The 22,220-nt window shown below is 38.6% G+C and overlaps 1 protein-coding gene and 1 long non-coding RNA gene across 51 annotated transcripts in view; one reads left to right on the plus strand and one right to left on the minus strand.

Annotated features, from left to right (window-relative positions):
• Positions 1-22,220, plus strand: part of EPB41 (erythrocyte membrane protein band 4.1) — a 137,323-nt gene that overhangs the window by 96,165 nt on the left and 18,938 nt on the right. For 35 of the 50 annotated variants that reach the window (XM_083750663.1, XM_083750656.1, XM_083750659.1 and 32 more), the window contains 2 exons: positions 5,054-5,233; positions 22,026-22,154. In XM_083750663.1, coding sequence (XP_083606789.1) covers positions 5,054-5,233; positions 22,026-22,154 — 309 coding nt within the window. Of the gene's footprint in view, positions 1-5,053; positions 5,234-20,381; positions 20,865-22,025; positions 22,155-22,220 lie in introns of all 50 variants that reach the window. The other 15 variants (XM_083750643.1, XM_083750639.1, XM_083750651.1 and 12 more) reach the window with 1 other exon arrangement.
• Positions 8,866-14,077, minus strand: LOC310850016. Its single transcript, XR_014567201.1, has 2 exons — positions 12,634-14,077; positions 8,866-12,556 (listed from the first exon to the last, which is right to left on the minus strand). It is a non-coding gene; the product is annotated as an uncharacterized lncRNA (long non-coding RNA).

A 22,220-nucleotide genomic window follows, 5' to 3' on the forward strand; every position in this document is an offset into this window, starting at 1 on the left:
TAATTAATAGGGTTCTGACAGAACACTAAATTTGTGCCCTGATCTTTTTTCAGTGCCTTTTCCTTTAAGATATGATGCATGGGTGACTATCTTGTGTCCACCAGATATTGTTGGACTACAACTCCCATCATCCTTGGGGTTGATGGGAGTTGAGGGTTCAGTAACACCAGAAGGGCAATACTCCCCCTCCTGGTGTATAGAGGGACAGTTGTTGGTTATAGTAGAAGAATTGCTACAAATTAGGAAATACCAGTAGGGTAATATTTTCATTGGGATTAATGAAGCCATTATAAAGCAGTAGAAAAATATTTAAGATCCTCATAACTCTTTAGGCACTAAACAAAATAAAAGAAGGGTAGTGGTGGAGGAATCTTCCTGGTAGAAAAGCCCACTCTGTAAGTAGGCAGAGGTGTTGCCTAGATTTCCAGTGTGAATCTGATTGAGGTCAGTAGCCTTACTCCCAAGAAACTACGCATAGGATTGCAGCCTTAAATTAGGGCAGACTATGCATGCTATATGCAAAATGTGGTCTAAGGTTCTACCAAAGAGACCATCAATTGATGCTTTTCCTTTTGAAAGAACAAAAGTAAACAGTTACTCAGATTTGGCTCAAGCACTAACTGGAACTCAGGGTACCTTGTAAGGAAGAGTACAAGAAAAGTATTCGCAGAACTGGATATTTAATTTCATATCCTGCATAAGGGAAAGTCATGAGGGTTTGTCAGTAGAAGCCAAATTGAGTAGTAATACCTAGTGATTGGAGAGTATGCCTGTCTTCCATCCTACCCAAAGTTGCAAATGGCAATCTTCCTCTAGTTTGAGGATTTCTGTCCTGGACAGCTGACTTCAAAGCTACCTGCAATTTATGTTTATTTTAGTACCAAGGACTGTTTCCCCAGCAAACTAAGCTCTGCCATCTTTGTGGTTTGCAATATATCTAGTAGAATTACTAGGGAACCATGGTCACAATCCACCAAGCAGTTCTGCTTCACCATTTTCATTCTTTTCAGTTCACTGAGCTACACTGAGGCTAGGTGTACTCCATTTATTTTGTGTACTTTAGCTTCTGCTGGGGCATTTGTATGCTCTTACATTTTTTTTTATGTAAAAGGACAGTACTGCTTTAAAAAACTAGTGACAGTGGCAGGAGATCAAGCCCATGGAGCATTCCGAATGCATAATTGCTGGATGATCATTGGAAAGTACCTTGTTCCAAGTCAAACAATTGGTCTATCTAGCTTAGTTGTCCTATGCTAATGGGTAATGCCTCTCTAGGTTTCAGAGTTAAGTTTTTCCCAGCCGTATCTGGAGATGACAGGGACTGAACCTGGAACCTTTTCCTGAAGAACATGTACTCTACCACCAAATTAGTACTAATATGATTCTTGGGAGATATATTCAATCTCCCCAAAATTAACAAATCATTCAGTAGCATTTAAAAGCACTGATATTATAGTAGTTTATGTCTTAATTCTGCAAATAATTTTAAAACCTGGAAATAGAATGTCATCACATAAGCTTTTTCTCTGAATGCATGTTTTAAAAAGTGTAGACAGCTGCTTTCACACAGCAGAGTGGGGCTATTTTCCTCGCATAGGCCATTTGCTATATTTCAACTGATTTAACTTTTTTTGTATTTCTTGTTATTCTAGAACCACTAAATTTTATGTTGCTTTGACTACACAATATAGATCATGGCTACCTTGCCTTCAGATTAATACCAATTAAATTTTTATCCCACAGATCTTGGAAGTGTTGAACATTCCAATCATATATTACTGATATTTGGAGATGTGTGGCTTCTTAATACTGACTCCATTCTTATGTGCTATGTGTTTTTATCCACGATTACAGAAATAGCAGCTAATAGGAGTTTCGTAAACAGTGTCTCTTCTTTTAAAATGCACTAACTACTTTTTGAAGTTTAGTGATTTACAGCTTTTGGGTTTGATTGCTTTCAGTGCAGAACTTCTGGACATCAGTAAAATGGTCTGTAATCCAGTCAAGAAGAGTTCTTCTGGCAAGAGGTGGTGAAAATTTCACCCATGACATTTTAGTCTGTCCTTTATCTGATAGTTTAATCTATTACCTCCTTCCAGTTGAGGTTTTATAACTTCTTGCACATGTCTCTTTCCAGTACTGTTACCTTCCCGTAGCCATATAAGGCTCTGTATGATCCAGTGCCTACTACCAACTCCCATTCACATGCCTGGTCTGACTCTTAACTGTTTTGTTGCAGGTGTTCACTGGTCAAATAAAAAACAAAAAACCCCTCTAATTATAACCTTGATTGTGGTTATTTTTTTCTTTTTGACTTTGTGTATCGGACAAGCAAGTTCAGTTCCATCTGATTGTGTTTAGGAAAGAAGAGTGATCCACTGACGCACCTGAGTGTTTGTCTTATCTTATCAGACCACAGGAATGATCACAGCAGCATTTAAAAGAAGCACACAAGACCTAGTTAAACACCTTACGATCTGCCGTTCTCCAGTTTTCAATTTGTGCAGTTTGTCTTAGATTTAAATCACCATATGATCCTTTGAAGCAGTGGCACACTTGATAATGAAAAGCTCCCTTTTTGCTCTTTCGGGTGGCATGATCTTGCAATGAAGCCCTAGCAGCCATGGTCCTTCTCAGAGCAGAACCATTGAAATCATAGGGCATGACTTAACTAATTAATTGTATAGGCTTTTGGGGAGGAGGTAGGTCTTGGATTATACAAAACTGCCTCAGTAAATATAAAATCCGGCCATTTAAAATATTTTGGAATAAAAACAACCAGGTTTTGTGACACTTTAAAGATGAATATTGAATATATTAAAATTCAGTTACCCTTTGCAGCAAAAACAACAGACTAAAATGGCCACCTTTTTGTAAATATTTCTGTAGTAAAAAACAGCTTTATGACTGGAGCTCTTAACATGTAAGAGCAGGGATGGGGAATCTGTTCCCCTTCAGATTTTGCCTGCCTTGTCAATGATCTGGGAAGATGAGGACTCTCCTGCTGGAGAGTCACAGATTTACTGTCACTGTTAGATTCCATTAGTAATGGGTAACCCTGCTTAACGATGAGGCCCTGTTTATGTTAACTGAAACGTCATGCAGTATTCAATGGGACTTACTCCCAGGAAAGCATATGTAGGATTGCAGCCCGAACCTTGTTGACATCTTCTTACTCAGTGGTTTAGCCTAATTATGTCCCAGATTGTTCAAGGGCCCACCCTGGTTGGTGTCCATTAAATTTTCCCAGTATTTTATGTTTAAGAATTCATAGAATCATAGTTTTGTAGAGTTGGAAGGGATCACAAGGGTCATCGAGTCCAACTCCCCTGCAAGGAAGGAATATTTTTCCCAACATGGGGCTCAAACCCATGACCCCAATATTAAGAGTCTCATGCTTTACCAACTGAGCTATTCCAGGTCTTTGAAAAATCTGGGAACCTTTAAGTATTGAATACTAGATCACTGGCACAAATTGAATTTAATGGATATTGCTATTAAGTAGAAATATGTCTATTTTTATGAGCCATTTTACATGATATAGCCTTCCTTCTGGTTGGATCACTTCAGGGGTCTTATGATCCAGCCTTGGAAATTTTTCCTGAAACAAGAGGAGCTTGAGGAGTCCCAACAGTTCCCAAAGCAAAAATACAGTCTAAAGGACAACAACACAAAATACCTATCTGGGAGTGTTTACTGCACTCCTGTTCCAAGTCTAACTTGGATCCATTACAGTGGTACCTTGGTTTACAAACTTAATCCGTTCCGGAAGTCCGTTCTTAAACCAAGGCGTGCTTTCCCATAGCAGTGGGGGACTCAATTTACAAATGGAACACACTCTACAGGAAGCGAAACATGTTCTTACTCCAAGGCAAAGTTCAGAAACCAAAACACCTACTTCCGGGTTTGCAGCGTTCTTAATCCAAGTTGTTCATAAACTAAGCTGTTCTTAAACCAAGGTACCACTGTTATTTGAATTAGTTTACTCCGAATAGAAGTTAGTTGGATACAGCCCTAATGATTCAGACTTTTCTTGGGGCAGTCTGAATTCTCTTCTATATTAATAAGTGGCTTGGATGGCTGTTACGCTATTTGGAAAGTTCTCATATGTGATTACAACAGAGGGCAAATCTAGAAGCCATAATAGAAAGTGTTCAGAGTGCAAGCCAGAACACTCTCAAGTTCTTGAATTCTTTCAGCCCTTAACTTGCAAGGAGGAACTAGGCCAGTCATATGTCCTACACCAGTTCATCTTTCAGAGCAAAATGCTTCCTGCACATGGAAAATTGCCACATATACTGCCCCGTCTTTCCCTTCCCTTCTAAGTATGATAAATCAAATCAATCACACTACTGTGGAAAGTGCAAGGGGGAAGTAACATAATTTTCTGAATTTAGGTTTGCCAGTGACTTAATTTATTTTTGTATAACCTCTGGCACCCTTCCCAAATTATTTTTTCTTGCATTGCTTAAACCAATGTATGCTAATGCTTTGCAAAAAAGACTATGCATAAGCTGCTTTTGTGAAGCTCAGTAGTATATCATAGAAACAGATACTAGAGCCAGCTTCTTACTGTGCAATCCTATATATGTCTACACAGAAGTAAATCCCATTGATTTCAATGGGACTTACTCCCAGGTAAGTTGTTAACAGGATTGCAGCCTTAAAGATGCTAACATTATTTATCGTGCATTGGGGATTTATAGTTACTTTTATTTAAAATTAATTAAACATTGGGTGTGTGTATGGAGAGACAGTGTTCAATTAATAGTTCTGAGTTTATTTGTTAATCTAGGTAAGAAGATTTCAAACTGAAAACTACTCGAATGATTCACTGGGGGACACCTATAACTCATTAGAAAATTATATCCTTTTATTTTTGAGGAAAGAAGAAAAAGTGATATTCCCAATGTGTGTTTAGTTCAGATTGTGAGTAGAGCTAATGGAGACTGAGCCGCCTAGTGCAGTGAATTTGATAGTGTGAAAGTGGTAAATGCATGTTTAATAAATTTTTCGCTGGTTTGTTTTTTGGCTTCTTTTTCTTAAATGATAGGATCTAGATAAACCTCAAGAGGGGATAAAGAAGCATCATGCTAGCATTAGCGAACTGAAGAAGAACTTTATGGAATCTGTCCCTGAGCCACGGCCAAGTGAATGGGACAAGCGCCTCTCAACTCATTCTCCCTTCAGGACCCTTAACATCAATGGACAGATCCCCACAGGAGTAGAAGGAGTGAGTACTTTACATAGCATGGAACTGGTGATTTGCTTGGCTTTGCTCTTAACAAAACCAGCTTTTTGTTCTCCAGGGAAGTACAATGCAGGGTGGGGAGGTGGGTGGAATAAACCAAAGGCAATGCAACAATATTTATATTTTTCTTACTGATTCCTGTTCTGTATATTGAGTGAGAATTGTTTTCACATCTTAGCTGACAGTTTTTTGTCATAGCTTTCAAACCACTTTGCCTGAAGTAATTCTTTTTCAAATCTTGTGAGACTACTGCTGAAGTCAAGGGGTGGAAAAGTCATTCTGTGACAACATAAGGTCTTTTTAGTTAAAAGACATTTAGTGAGTAAGACCCATGTATATATGCATGTCTCAGTCATTTACTTTCATAAAAGGGTAACTGTTGGGCTCTCTGAATAATAATCAGCTAGTGGTTCTGTGTTACTTAGAAAAAAAGAAGTAGTTGAATTTGTTTTTGACATTACTACCAACCTTTGCAGTAAAACTGTAGTTTCAGTGGCTTGGATCCAAAGATGTTCTTCCATGTGCAGAAAGTGACTTTCACTTGCAAAAGGACTTGCTTTGTGCTTCACGCTATTATGTTACATGAGAAAAAGTCTTTCTAAATTCAGCAATGTGCTTCTTCTCGTACAAGAATGTATGCAGTTTCTTGCACAAACAAAAGCAGAATGAGAACCGCTGTAGAACCTGCTCATTGTAGACCCCCATGCAAGCATTGTGGAACAGCAGTTATGTTCCATCAGCTCCTGGTTCTTTGGATCCAACCCAGTAACCTGAATGCAATGTTACGGAGCACTGGCTTAGATTAAATGTTTAGTTCAGTTTGAACAAATACTTCTTCTAATTTAATATTCAAGGCATCTGGCATTTTAAATATTGAGTAAACCTAGAATGCCCAGAAATTACAGTTTGGTATTTGATTAATGAGGAGATGAGAGGGTATTTTTCAGCTGATTACAATTACGTTTACATTGAAAGATAAAAATATGAATGGATTGATCCTTGCTGATGATAGTGAAACAGCACACAAAACTTTAAATGTTTGGCTGGGAGTTCTGATTAAAGCAAAGTTTATGCAAGATGTTGTTGAAGTAGATGTTGCAAGTATTGCTTTTGTAAGAGCTGGATATGTGTAAATTGAATTGTTGATACATTCCCTCCTACAACAGTGGTTATTGTGACTTGAGGGCAATGTTTGAGAATGTTTATTCATTTCCCAAGTTTGTCTTCCATGAACTGTGCAAATGATCATAGAATTGTAGAGTTGGAAGTAACTCCAAGGGCCATCGAGTAAAACCTCCTGCAATTCTAGAATATGCAGATGGCCAATATAGGGATCGAGCATTAGGCTGGTGGACTTTTCAAGAATTGTAATTAACAATTGTAATAAGAGTCACCTGCAGACAACTACATCTTGTCTGTAGATGTCTTATGTGGAAGGAAGGCTACCTTTTTATTGTTGCAGTAATCTTGGTAATCTGTACAGTGGGGCTGTGATATTATTATTATTACTATTATTATTATTCTACATCACAAAACAACTGAACTTTCCATACTTTGTGCATGTCCAGGTCAAGCAAGCCACATTTCAGTCCTATGAGAGACAGGTTGGTGGGCCAGAGGTAAAGCTGCTGTTTTGATATGTGCTTCTGAAGCAGACTTTTGCTGTTGTAATGGCACTGAGCAAAACCAAAACCCTCAACAGCAGCTGCTGAGTGGCATTTTCTTTTGGCTGCCTTTTTAAATAGTTTCATCTCTCACAGCCTCCTATTCTAACACTTTTAAAAAGGATTTGCACTGCTGCAAGCTTTTGCAGCTTTCAGTTGCTTTTTTTCAGCGCATGGCTGATTGAAAAGTTGCATGAATATGTTACCATATATTTAGAGAGAGAGAGAGCAATTATGAAAGTTTAACTGTACCCTGTTCTTTTTATGTTGTCTCCCTCTCTTTTCCTGTTTTTCTTTAAACTCTCTTGCATTCTGTATCATTATCATTTTTTTTGCTGCCCAGCCCCCCAGCTACTTTCTCCCTGATACCCATCACTTAGGGGTGTGCAAAGACAATGTCAGCAAATATCAGGCTGATCAAAGAAGATTGACTCAGCTGAGAGAGCTGAGAGCTAATTTTTTCCTTTCCTAGATAGCTGCTTTCATTTGCCATACATAGCAAAAATAAATGTATAGAATGTTTTAAACAGACCAAAACAAAGAAATCCCCTGTTTTCTAGCTTACACTTAGTTTTCATATACAACTGCAATATAGCTTTGTATTGTGTTACATTCTTTACACACTGGTGACACAGATGAAATCAATGTGGAGTAACTCCATTCTTTGTAATTGTAACATTAAAAAAATAATATTCCAGCTTATTGGTTTTTCAAGTGACTGAACACTTTGCACTTTAACCACAATATAATTTTGAAGTGGAACTTTTGATACTATCTTCCATGGCAATATCTTTGACAGAATTCAATTATATTTGCACTACAATTTAAGTATCAAATAATTAATGCCATTCTGAAGATCAGTGTAGCATAGGAAGTTATGACCAACGTTTTGTACAACAGTGTTTCTCTTTGTAATTCAACAAGATTATTGTTTTGCAAATATTTCTACAGTTTAATGCTGAAAGATGTATTTTAGCACATGGGTGGAGTTAACATTAAATGGGTTTCTCCACTGAAAATTATTATCAACTTAGGAATAATTTACCCACTTAGAAAGCACTTCGTATTTGTCCCTATAGTCTGGTCCCAATGTACAGGATTAGTGGAGGAATGTATTGAATGCAGCAGGAGAGTACACTTAGTTAACTTCATGTCAATTTCTCTGACTTCTGTCCTTGCACATCCCCGAGTATCATTTTTGAGCACTTTCCACCTGTCATTTTGTTCATCTCTCTGTCTTTCTTGATCTTCTACCATGAAAGCAGACACTGGAACGTCCTCTGTTAGTGCAGGATGAAGATAATAATAAAAAGCAAGAGACAGCTACTGAGGGAACTTTGCCCGAACAAACAAATGAAGAAATCCAGGCAAAGATTTCTATTCAAATTCCTGAAGAGCAGAAATCGCTCAAAACATGCCGCCTATACTCTAGAGCTTTTCCTTCTCCACGCATTCCCTTTATGATGTCTTTTTTGGTGGTCCTTGCACTGACTGTGTGGTGGCTGGTTTTTCTGTGATTTTGGAAATGGAGGGCTTCTGTGAAATATCATCAAGACTATAAAGCTATTCAAATCTTGGGTGAAGCTGCCATGCCTCTTTCCATATTAACCCTTCTGTCTCTAGTTCAATCTTCCAGGGAGTCTTTTGAAACTCTTCTTTTTTTTAAAAAAAAAAGTGCGCATGCACACACGTTTGCACCAACACAGTTCAGAATACAGTTTGGCATACTTGGAAGAGACACAGTGGATAACCCTGCAAGCTGCAATATGACAAATATGAAGGTTTTGGCAGTCCTTTTAAGCTCAAACTATGTCAGGCTTTTAACCATGAATGTAGTTATGTGTTTTTGGTTTTGGTCTTTGAGTTCAGCAGGTTGTTGAAAGGAAAAAATATGATGATTTCCCTAAAAGATCTCCTCCATATCCTGCAAAACATTTGAGATTTTTAAAAAAAAAACCAAGCAGCAATTAATTTCAAGAACTGTTTTATGTTCATTGTTAAGATGATTTTATTAAAAGTCCTATTCTAAGAGAGCAAGATAAGCCTATAACTGCCACCTGTAATTAAACAAAGCTCTTCAGGAAGAATGCGGAGGTGTGTGTCTGTGTAGTAAACTGCAGAGAATTTGATTAATTCATTTAATATAAATTGAAACGAATTCCACACCTCACTACTAAAGACTCCTGACACTTCAATCTTAAAGACATTTGTTTTGGAATTGTGTCTTGAATATCAGTATGACTGCATGGAGTGAGTTAGGATGCCAGATGCTGCTTGGGTAGAAAATGAAGGGAACTTGCATCATTCCCTGCCTGAAATTGGAAGTGAGGGTGGCATATTCTTTCTCAATCTGCCTTGTGTATAAAACAATACACCAATATGCACCTATGGTTATTTATCTTGCCTGTATGACTCTTCCGTAGATGAAAAGATTGTAACTTCTGGTTTCTGTTTGTGGTGCATTTAAGATGGTAGAAAACCAATCATTTATTAGAAGTGATGCTTAAAAACTGTAATCTTTGCTGTTTTCCAAGTCCAGTTCTTCCTATGTCTTTCTGTTGCTTTATCTCTTTTCTGTATCATACTTACTGAACTGTGTTTCACTTTCACTGTAACAGTTATCTGTATGGAAGTAACATGTTTATAAGTGTGTGCGATGTTTTGTGCATGTTGATGTTCATAGTGTTGATTTCAGTTAAGTTGATCTAACAGTGTAATAGGCATATATTCAGATGGTAAAACTCTGTTTGTTTAAACCTTTGCATGTTGCTTGACTCTTAACAGCACCCAGATGTAAATGTCTGGCTAGCTATTTGATATCTACCTTCTTTATCTCATTTTTAAAGCATAAAAACATAAAAGGTTTTGGCTAATCACTTGCACTGAGAGGTGAAGGGGTCTTTTACCCAGAGAATATGCTGAGAATTTCATAAATCATTTGAGAGCTGAGTTATGATAGTCAGCTAGGCTGAGCTACTAGAAGGAAGGCTTATGGGACAGTTGGTTTCATATATTGGGCAAGCTACTTATTAACAGATCAGATTCAATTTGCATTCCACTGATTACACATTGTGAATATTATTTTAGATGAATAGAATATGACTTTGGAAAATCATGTTTGTGTATGTGCATATGCACAGACAAATGTAAGGAAAGAAAACGCTGTGTGTGTTTGTGTGTGTGTATGTTTGTGAAAATATTGAATTACAAATTCTCCTGTAATGTATTGTGTACTCTTAGCGATGTAGATAAACATCTGTTTCCTGAAACATTGCTGGGGGAAAAGATGTTTAGCCACTGACAGATGGCTTACCCATAATAATAATGTTCAGGAATTTTGCTTGAGCCATTGTGCTAGTTAATGTAGGTCATCTTGGAATGCTCTGTAGAAAGATAGAGAGCACTTTGGTCACTTTTCAGCTGTGCAATTTACCAATGCAAATACTTCAACACTTTCATTCACTGCAATCATCTCCTGCTGAGCCCTGACTATAACACATACTGCATTATTTTTATAGTTGAAAAATCTATTCCTCCTTATAGTTTGTTATAGAGTGCTTTCCTCCCCTCCTATTTATCTTGGAAAATGCAGTTTGTAAGGTAGAGAACATAAATGGAAGGCTGTTTCCCATAGGAGCTGGTACTGTAAAACAGTTTCAGAATATCTGCCTTTGTGATCTCTATCAAATTCTGTACAGAAGTATGCAAAATATTGAGGAGGGGTAAGAAGGGTAGATGCAGGAATGAAACTGGGATTGATAACCTTGCCATGAAACCTGGGTGCCACGAGATCTTAGCTGCAGAATTTGTGAGCAGTAGGACTTGGAAGCAGGAGTAAATGTTGAAAAGAGACCATGAAATAAACTGGTGGGAAATTTTTGTTTCCTGATTTCTCCCCCATCAATGTAACTTGATTTTTTTCTGATAGAGGAATTATCATTTAATATCAGCCAGTAGCTGATGAATCTGCATGGATTCCTGAGTGGCCTTGGGATGCAAAGATGACCCTATGTGGGGTGTGCATTAGTATTTGACACATTCATAAACACATTCTCCCTACTATTATAACCTGTGTGGATGCCTTTAGTTCTGCTGCTCATGCAGAAATGTTAGAAGCTCTGGACCAGTTTTATCAGATGAATTTCAGTTGTTGAGGCTTGAGCATGTGGATAGGGCTATCAAAGAAGTGCATTCTACCACTGGTTTGCATGACTCTTGACCCTTCTGGCTTACAACATTTTCCAGGGAGGAGAGGTCTTAAAGACTATCAGCCAGTGACTGTTCTTCTCTTATGTAAGGTGCTCAAATAGGTGGTGGACATGAAACTAAAGTTATTCTTGGATTACACATTCTCCACATCTGTTGCAATCTGGTATCTTTACTGAATTTGACATGGAAAGGAAACTGTCTTGGTCACCCAAAAAATTGGAGAAGAATGAGGGATTGCAACTGCTAATTCTTGGCAGGTTTCATAGCTTTCATTGACCATGGTATCTTTTTAAATAGACTATCTGTTTATTCTGATCACAGCAGTGAGGATCATTTAGTCCAACCCCCTGCAATGCAGGAATATGCAGCTGTCCCATATGGCGATTGAATCTGCAACCTTTGTGTTACCAGCGCTATGCTCTAAGCAACTGCGCTATCTAGACCTGAAACACTGGAGTGAGAACATCTGGGGATTTGAAGCGAGAGGCCATTAGTATGCAGTGGAAGTGCTGAAACCATGTTTGTGCTCTATAATGGATTAGATGAACGTAAATAAACTAAAGCTTAATTCAGACATGATGGAGATAATTATGTAGGATAGTTTCAACTGTTTTGGGAAAGCTGTTCTGGATTTGGTTGCTCTTCTCTGTAAGTCAGGAATGGAAAACCCTTTTGGCTCCGTGAGCCAGATCTTTATCAGGATCAGCCTCATAGGCTAAATTTAATTGATGATCCTGGTCTTGAGGGACCTGGATTCAGATTTTGTCTTCCTTAACTAGATCTCAGATTGCAGTCTACGTACTTTGCCTTATAGAATCACTAAGTAGGCCTGCATGACCCAGCTCCTTCATCTGTATAGCCAACCCTTTGTTCACTTTTTTTATGTGACACTAGAGTAGAACCTTGGAAACTGGTTTATGCGTATATATTCTGCTTTCCCTTGCAAAGCTACAGCTGAATCTTTTACTCACTAAATCTTGGAGAGTGCTAAGGGATTATTAAAAGATACATCATTTTAGTGGTTTCCACTGTGTAAGTTAGACCACTAAGCCAGTTTGACTCCCTTTGAATGTTCGTACTATATTGCATTAAACAGCATACTATAACTTTATACTACACTGCATTAAAGAATCAAACACCTAAGGAAGGCAAAAATAAATTCTGCAGAAAGTCAGAGAGAGGGAAAAGCTAATTTACATAGTTTGATCTGTATTTACATAATTGACCAGTGAGTAGCAGATGTATCTGCTTATGGTGAATACATATAAACAAAACATTTCCCGTGTAAAAAGGGTGTGCTCACTTCAAGTGTGCTCAAATTTGGCAAAATGTATTTCAGATTTTGCCTACATTTATAATTTTACATAAGTGCCATCTGGAGGTTTATCAGTTTATGGAAGCTATTCTTCTCATAATTTTGTGGGACCTTTTTCTGCCTGAGGTTTTGGAGAGCTGTTGACTCTAATCTAAGTAGGCAATGCTGCACTAAATAGATCACAGCAATTTGACTAATAAAAGGCAATGCCTTTTCTTAGGGTGACACTATGCTAGGTGATACTGGAGACTTGGCAGCAGCTGCCCCTCTTCTCTCTCCACCCCCCCCATAGCATATTGTATAATAAACTGTGTGATGATTATATTATTGAGCTCACTTTCCCTGCTCCTCTTCACTGGGCTGCCACTTGTGGGAACATGAAAACCTCATTGATATTTGCATTGCACATTTTATGTTACTATTGGGGAGAAGAGAATACAGTGGGGGTGCTGTTTTCAGTGATATCCATGAGATTCCCCTAACATCCAGGTGAATTATTATTTTGTCATGATTTTAATATGTCACAGCGTTGTCTGTGTTATGATGAGCATATAAATATTTCTCATTCTCAATTTAGTGTTATGTAAATTCATTGCTGTTTAGCTTTTGCATGATTTTGTCAGGCAAGAGATTGCCATGCTGATTTCATTAGCCTCCTTTTTGGCTTTAAGAAACTACCATTGTAGAAGGCTTTGACATGAATTATGAAACGATATGAAATTTTAGAAGCAAATAACCTGCTAGAGGATATTTATTTATTCTTTTTCCTATGAGCCTTTACCCCATTTCCAAGTCATTTTCTTGCTTCATATATTGCAGAAAACTGCAAGTGATTCTTAATGTGAGCAATGTGGGAAGTGACATTAGTCATGTGCTGCCTATTGGATTTTTGGAGACAGCACAGAACTCCCATTTAAATGGAGCACTTTTTAACTGAGACCTTAAATAACCTCCTGAAGCAACACTGGAACATAATTACTTCTTTGAACTTTACTCTTGAGTTCTTGTAATATATTTACAAATGCAAATTATGAAGTTATTATTGTAAATACCTATTCCTCTGCAAAGGAAGAAAGCAATGCATGAAATGAGCATTTTGTGATGTCATAAAGTGTAGATTCATAGAACATATAGTCTTTCATCCTGTGTTTTTGTGTGTGTGTGTGTGTGTGTGTGTGTGTGTGTTACACAATTTTGTTCTGTTTTGGAGAGGATTGGTTATTTAAATAACTTTTGCTAATAACTTTTCTTCTAAATGGTTCAGCACCTTGAAAATTAAAATTGTGATAGCTTTGGTGTTGTTGTTGTCTTTGAAAAGAGTAACTTTAATCCATGGCAGCAAACTCCTATTTAAAATGCAGTTATGATTTTGCTTATTTTTAATTCAAATTGGAATTAGCTATTCCTTTGTTTTCTTGACTGGTCACTTTTCAGAAACAAATCCATCTCTGGTGGTAGTCAGTTTGTTAACAATTTTAATATCTGCCTAATATATCCAGATATACAAATTGCAGTTAAAAATTAATGGTAGTTTTGCTTGAAAGTGTTACCCTTCCTCTTCTGTAAGAATGGACAATTGAGCAGTTATGCTAAATTAGGGATTTCTACTTTCTGCTTCATAATACTTCTTGCTCAAGTACTTTTGACAGCCCTGTTGAGATTGGATGTTGGTCTATGGAATTCTAACTGGTGAGTGTGGTACATTATAAAGTTAACCCCTACTTAATTGCTAAATGCACACTTTTAAGCACTTTTTGATGTGTCGACTTCTGCACAGACTTTCAATATAGGGGATAACCTAATACTATTGCTACACAGCATGAAATTCTTATTGGATCAGCTGGTTAGAATTTCTACATAATTTTTTTTAGTATTGTTTTATATATATTCAGGATGCATCATCTTATGCCTTTGAGGATTTTATGACAGTAATGCATACTTGAGCAGCTGCACTATTTTATAAATTGTTACTGGGGAGATCTAAGATTTTGGCATAATTTAAATGCATGTAGTTGGGCAAGGCAGAAATTACAGGTGTAAGTAAATAACAAAGCAGGGCCAATCCTTGCTGCTTTTGCACTAAGCAATATTAGTTTATCCCCTACTTGATTTTTATTTTATTCTGGTGCTACCTTTATGTATACTCTTTACCTGATCCAAAAGCCCACCAATAATGGCCTTCCCCATTTGCTGCAATGTCAGTCAATGAAGTGCATCAGAGCTCTGTTAGGCACAGTGAGCTTCTGGATCACCACATGTAATATAGCAATCAGTTGGCATTATTCAACTCCCCACAGGCTTTGGCTTACAAAGAAATTCAGGGAACACTGCATCTTGTGTCTTTTTTTGCCCCTGTGTAAATTATATATGTATATGTGGCTTTAGCAAAACTGCTGCAGTATCTTATGCCAACGTGTCAAAAACAAATGGTCTGATTCCTTTGGAGGCTATTCATGTACTTGATGAAAGTTGTGTCTTGGCACCTAAAAAATCAGTCCATTTGGGTTTTGATTTAGTTTTTTTAATACCTTTTTTTAAAGTGGGTATAGTAGGGAGAAGCTTGGTAAGATCAGATATTTCACTTCATGCGCCAGAATAAACGAGTTGCTGTCACAGATATGGCTAGCTGCTCATGTGTAGCTGATATTTGTGTGATCCCTTAGAACCTTGGGAGTTCTGGATTGAGGCTCTGGGCATAAGAAGGAAACCTTTCCCCGTGGCTAATCTCTAACTCTCCTGAGCCAGGCTATTTTTCTTTTTTATATTGTAATTTTATGTTGTGAACCGCCCTGAGATCTACGGGTATAGGGCGGTATATAAATTTAATAAATAAAAAAAATAAATAGTGCTTTCTTATGTATACAAATGAATCCACCCTTGAGCAGCAGCGTGCTAATACAAGGGGCTTTTTAGGCTTAAGATCTTGGGAACCCCAAGTGTAAAGTGTGTGTGTGTGTGTGTGTGTGCGCGCGTGTGCGTGTGGATAAAAGCATTCAGCCTCTCAAAGAAGCTAATTTTGGCTGGTGGTGCAATCGGGTGGCAAGAAAAAGTTGTTCCCACCAACTGATCTTATCAATGCTTCTCCCACCCCCTCTGATTTGCATGTGGCTGACCATTTGCAGCTATTGTGTGTTGAAAACATGTTTGCTTTATAGATGACTTTTGAGTATTTTTTTATCATTATTCCCAATCAAAATTGCAATTTTTTGCAGACGATTTCCTAATCTTCCAGACATTTAGCAAGTTATTCCTAATGCAGACAATTGTCTCTCCATTGAGCAAAGTTTGTTCAAATTCACTAAGTCTGATTTCTGGCTCTTAAAAATATCAGGCGCTGGATTCAGGCATAGAGCTCTCAGCGGTTGGTTTGGCCCTGTGGAACAAACCCTGTGAAAAAGCTGTAGTGGAGCTGGAAGGGTAAAATTAGGGTTAGACCCATCTGTACACTTAGCACAGCACCCCGAGTGCTATGAGAAAAGGCCACCCTTTGAGCACTGACACATATTTGCTAAACTTTGTAGCAAGGAAGATGGAAGGGGTTTTTGGAGCCAAATGAATGGATCTGTTTCTGCCTTACATAAGATCCTGCTTTAACAACTGCAGTGTAAGCAAAGGGCTGTGCATCAAAATTTACAGCCCTGTGTAGGATCATGTTGCGTATTTGATTGATAAGATTTTTAGCATAAAGTGGTCAGCTCCCAAAATACTTGTATTAAACAACTTCATGGTGGATGATTTTTCTGCTCAGTGACTGACATATAACTAGGTTATAACCCACCATTTTAAGATACTAAAATTAGGTGCTATATATGTTACTTATTTTTAAATGGCATACTATTGTAAGATGTCTTGAGGGGTATAAAGCTGTTTATAAATATAGATAAGTAAATCCAGTTCCAGATGTAGAAATTTTGCCATGGGGGGGAGTCTCTCCCTGATTGTGAATAACCCCTTTTGAGCTACTATAATTATTTATCATTCAGTGATGTTTAAGTGAGGGAAGCCTAGGGAAAAGATAGCCTTAGTCATCTAGATTTTATTTATAAAAGGGAGCAGGACATAAAATGGGAGAATTCTTAAGGTGCAGATAGGTACGAAATTTGAAATACAAGCAATGAGGAAATATGATAATGTTTGCAACTATGCCCAACCACCATTTCTTCGTATCATTTATGGGTTGTAGGGAGGCAATATATGGGCCCAGGGGCACATTTCTAAGCCACAAAGTACTTACACCTTCCCCCCACCCTGCCCAAATAAATAAAACACACCAAAAAACGCAGGTAGCACTTCCTAAAACACACAACCAAGAAAAGGCCAATCCTACAGTTAACAAACTGACGGCCTTGATAGGAGCTGAGCGGATGCCTGAATGTGGCTTGGTGCCCTTTCTCCTGTTTGTAACACACACTTACATATGCTGCAGAAAAACATCTTATTCAAACCAAGCGCATGGAAACGCCATTTACCTACCCACCGCAGTGGTACCTATTTATCTACTTGTAATGGCGTGCTTCCGAAGTACTAGGTTAGCAGGAGCTGGGGCAGAGCAACAGGAGCTCAGCCTGCCATGTGGATTTGAACCGCCAACTTTATGATCAGCAAGCCCAAGAGGCTCAGTGGTTTAGACCAGAGCACCACCTGCATCCCAGTGAAGGAGAAAAAGGTGGTGGAAGGGAAGAAACAAATTGAGAGAAAGGAAAGAAGGGAAGACGTAAAGAACAGGGCAGGAAGGCAACCAGAGGATGAATAGATGACAGGAACGAGGTGAAGGGTGAAGGAAATCGTGATACATTACATTACATTACCATATCCAGTTGTACCTTGGAAGTCAAACGGAATCCGTTCAACTTCCAAAATGTTTGGAAACCAAAGCGCAGCTTCTGATTGGCTGCAGGAAGCTTCCATTTGACTTTTGAAAATCGTTTGAAAACCGGAACACTCACTTCTGGGTTTCGATCGTTCGGGAGCCGATTTGTTTGGGAGCCAAGGCGTTCGGATACAATGTATGACTGTACAGCATGAAGAGAGGGCACTTTACCTTCCTTTCTTCTGACTGCTTTCCACCCTCTGCACCTCCCTAAAATAATTAGATGCACTTTAAAATAAATAAATAAATAAAATAATCCACTTCAAATTAGCAGTGAGGCCCTAGTCTTGCTAGGAGGGAAGATCCATCCACAGCTTTTTGCTCTTGCAGCTAAAGATGGTCATCGTTCAATAGGATTTCCAGGAAACAAGCTAACAGTTTTGAATGAGAGTGGGAAGCAAGCTCAGCTTCCCTGTGCTGTGACTGTTCATGCCCGTTATCAAATTACCTAACATGCAATGCGCTGACCAGGCATTTCCTATTGCTTGATAGTGAGTAGTTCCCATACAAAAGCACAGTTCCTGCTGCCTACTGAGGGCTTGGCAGGGAGGAAGGTGGAGGGTATGATGCTGTTTGCCACCCTCCTAATCTGCCCGGAACAGCTGCTCCCCTCCTCAATATTATTCCCCCATTTGATTTGGACCTGAGTAAACCTATGGAGTTCAGTATCCCTTTTTCTCACGTATATATAGGATTGCAATCTTAAGTACAGTTCTTTTGCTTGAATATAAATACAGAAAGAAGTGCTAAATGAGATATAGTTGTCTGGTTAATTTTGAAACAAGTAAGGGTTTTTTTTAAGCTCACCCTTTTTTGTGCATGTACTTGGAGTGTGCATGTGCATTTGCAGATACCAGGGCAAAAATCTAAAAAACTTATTTTAAAGGAAATAAGTGATCCTTAGACTGTTTATCATTATTATTCAACTGCTTTATCCCATTACTAAATAAAGCAGAGTTTCAGAAGAATTGATGTTTTGTATTCTGCTATATAAACATCCACTTGCTTATTTGATTGCCTCTACCAACCATCCTTTCCACTAAATGTGGAAAATTTACTTTCGAAAAATATCATCCTATTTAAAACTGTGGTCTGTGATTTACATATGCGGCTTATAGCTTTCTCTTTCCCCCTTTCCTGTTAAGATTTTCCTACTTACGATGCACGTTTTCTGGTATTGTGCATGTTTTAACTCTTGTCTTTTCTTCTGTTACTATTCCTTTCCTTCAAGTTCTAGCTAGAGGGCTCGCAGAGATGTACGAAGACCTAGTTGAGAACTTTCTAACAGGCGCACGATGGAAGACAGAATAGCACCAGCCTTGGTTAAATCCTCTGGCTTGGCACAGTCTTCCAAAGTATCTCAGGTGCTATGGACACACTTGCTTTCTTTTAGGGAGGTTGGATTTCTTTGTTTCACATCATCTTTTTTTGTTACTCATTTTACAGTAAAAGATCAAAAGAACTCATTGCTCGAGAATTGCAGCATTTCAGCGATCAGATATTATATTCAGACAAACAGCACCATTGCAAACGGTTAAATAATGTGCTCACATTTGGTGTGATATCGTCTTGAGGCTGCAGTGTGGTTTCTGAATGTGGCATATGTATGTTTGGGGCTCTCTTGGCATGAGATCTGCTGAGTCTTAACTCTTACCAAACAGTAATATTGTCTGCTTTAAAGTTATACTTGATGTTCAGCAATGCTGGAAGCATCAGCAACTGAGATGGCTCCTAGAGGTGCACATAAAAGTAGATATCCCAACTCATCAGAACTTTGGCCACATGGAAAAGGCATTGTATCCTCAAACTCTTTCTTTGGAAGCAATATAAGCTTTCTAAAGTCACATAGAACTTTCTTCTGCACGGATAATATATTTTTTCAATATACAGCAATAAATGTGGTTTCCCCTTCTCTTTATGGAAGTCTTTTTAAAGGAATTGATCATTGTCAATAAGGTGAAGATAACCCTTTAATACTTAGTTTTTAAAAGAATCACAGCCTGCTTAGAAATGGATATAGTGCGGATGCAGAGAGGCCTTGGCATGTCACAAACGTCAGCCATTCTCCTTGTGCCAACGAGGGCCAATCCATATGTGGGACTATAGAAGACATGTGTGCAGCCATAGGGTGAGGATAGGGGGTGCAGTGTTGGAAAGATAACCCATTTCTCCTGTGCCATTTTTCTTAGTTAATGCTCACACCGAAACTGCCATTTGCTGAGGAGGGGGAAAGATAGATTCAGGATGGCTTTCTGTCTCATTTCCCTGCCTCTTCCAATACCAGCTTTATGGAAAGAATAATTTAAAACCAGGGAAACGGCACAGGGGAAGATGGTTTCCCTCTGCCCCCTTATTGTTGCTGCCCCAGTCCAGTTTGGGGGCAGTCTGAAATCCATTAGATCTCATCTGGTTTGGCCTGATATACATGGTGATCCCATCATATCTGTGTGTATTAGACAGCACTGACAGTGATGTTTGAATGTCCCATCTCCAACGTATTATTGCCCTGCTGGCAGAGACAAGGGAAGGAAGAGTAGTTGAGAGGACAGTGACATATTGTCCCCACCTTGTCAAAAAGCAGAGCAGGGTGTCCCACCCTGGTCCTGGAAGTTCTGCTGTCAGGATATGCAGTGCTGTCAATTCCAGTGTGTCAGGCCTACCTGCAACTTGGCCATTTTTCAAAACACTTAAAGTACAGTGGTACCTCGGTTTATGAACTTAATCTATTCTGGAAGTCCGTTCTTAAACCGAAACTGTTCTTAAACCAAGGTGTGCTTTCCCTAATGAGGCCTCCCCCTGCCACTGCCCTTCTACTGTTTGGATTCTGTTCTTAGACCAAGGTAAAGTTCTCAGATTGGGGCACTACTACCGGTTTTGCAGAGTTCATAAACCGAATAGTTCATAAACAGGGCTGTCCTTAAACCGAGGTACCACTGGACTGATTTTCTGTTGTTTGGATTGCAATAGGTTGCATATAGGCCCTTTCAAATTGACATGTGCTAAAATGGTCTATGTTTCCAGTGTGCCCTGTTCCTAATTTCTGGCCTTTTTTGTGTATTCATTTCATTTTAGAGTGCGAGTGACTCTCCCTTCAAAGAGGATCTGGATGCAATGGCAGAGGGGGGAAATATTACCTCTCACTTTGAATGGGAGGTCTCAAAGCACTCAGTGGCCCTTAGTGAGAGCCCAGTGTCAAGCCCCCAGGAGTCTGCACATACTTGTGGATCTGACACTTCTTCCGCAAGTAGCAAGGAGCAGGAGAAGCAGGGTGCTGCTGCTACTGCTGCTGCTGCTCTCAGTGAGAGCAAGGAAGACCTAAGGTGTGGAGAGGGATTTTACTCAGATGTGGAGAAAGAGGCTGAGGACTCAAAACAGAACGAGATGGAAGTCTATAAAATCCCTTCTTCACCTCCATTGCACCTCCATGAACAAGAGGAGGAAGCCTGTGATGTTGAAGGGGGAAAAGGGGCAAGTCAGCCACTTAGCGAGCTAAATGGAGAATGTCACAGCTCAAGTATTGATAATGAGTTTCCTGCCCTCATTCGCTGTTTCCAGGTAGTAAATGTGAACTTGAAACATCTCTCTTTGCAGTCTTCTCTGCTACATTTTCGGAGTCATTCTACAAACACTGCAGCAAGCATATGCCATAAATCCATAAAGAAGGATTATGTTTCGATGGCCTGAAATATTCCCCAAACTAATCAACCACTTAATCTCCAGTCTATAGGAATGATTCCCCTCATCTACAAAGTAGATGTATATTTTATTAAAACAATTTTTAAAAAAGTATTGTCTCCTGACTCAAGCAGAATATATTTAAAAGAAAAGGAAACCGATTCTAAAAGGCATCAGATTTTATGAGATAGTGCTAATTGTCTTCTGTGTGTTGTAAATACATTGCAGAAAATATTGAGCTAAAAGCAGCCAGCGCCGCAAGTCTTTCCATTTACAAGAACAAAACATAGCTCTTTGAGTCTGTAGTCATCTGATTTGGAAATCTCTGAGGAAACACCTGCATTTGCCCATCAAAGTAAAAAATAAATAAAAATTGCCTGCTCCAGTGTTCTTAACAATCCCATCTGCTAAAATACCTCAACATTTGATCTGGTAATAATCAAGGTGATATCTGTCAGACTTTGAAAAGGTGAAGGGAACATAACAGAGTGGGAAAAGCCTGGTGGTGCTCTTACTAATATTACATTCTCTTTTGATTAATTATCAGGTGGTGGCACAGCTGATTTTTCTTTTCCTGTTATTCTTGAGATTTGAATATCCATAAATAATGATCTGATGCTGATTTAATAGAAGCTACTGGACTCTACACATCTCACGCTGTCTGGAAATCATACATTTGTATAATCTCTTAATATACTAGCATATTAATCAGACTTGAGCTCCTCCTAACCATAAAGATTCTTATCTGCATGCTAAATTTGGCTTACCCTTTTAACTATGAAACAGTTTCCATATTTTAGTTTGCAGATGGTCACATTTGGCCAGGAAGCTAGGGGGAAAATGTTATTTGTATTTTATCTCCAAACATTGACAGATGACTTTCCAAAATGTGCCTTTAGTGCAAACAACATAGCAATTGAAATTTCTATATGGAGTCCATTGTGCTTTTATCAGATCAGTATTGGAATGGTTGTCAGCAATATTGTTAGAGTTTAATGGTACTAAATGTGATTTCTCTCTCTCTAAAATCCTGTTTTGTAGCCACCCCTTGTGAAGACTCAGACAGTTACTATCTCTGATGTGTCGAACACTGTGAAAAGTGAAATTCCAACGAAAGAAGTTCCTATTGTCCATACAGAGACCAAGACTATAACTTATGAAGCTGCACAGGTAGGCTGTTTCATAATCTGGTGGTACAGTTTTATTGTAGTGTAAATAGTCTCAGTGAAAATTAGA

Source organism: Podarcis gaigeae (assembly GCF_964106915.1).
Source record: "Podarcis gaigeae genome assembly, chromosome: 8".
In the NCBI taxonomy this organism is placed as follows: Eukaryota; Metazoa; Chordata; class Lepidosauria; order Squamata; family Lacertidae; genus Podarcis; species Podarcis gaigeae.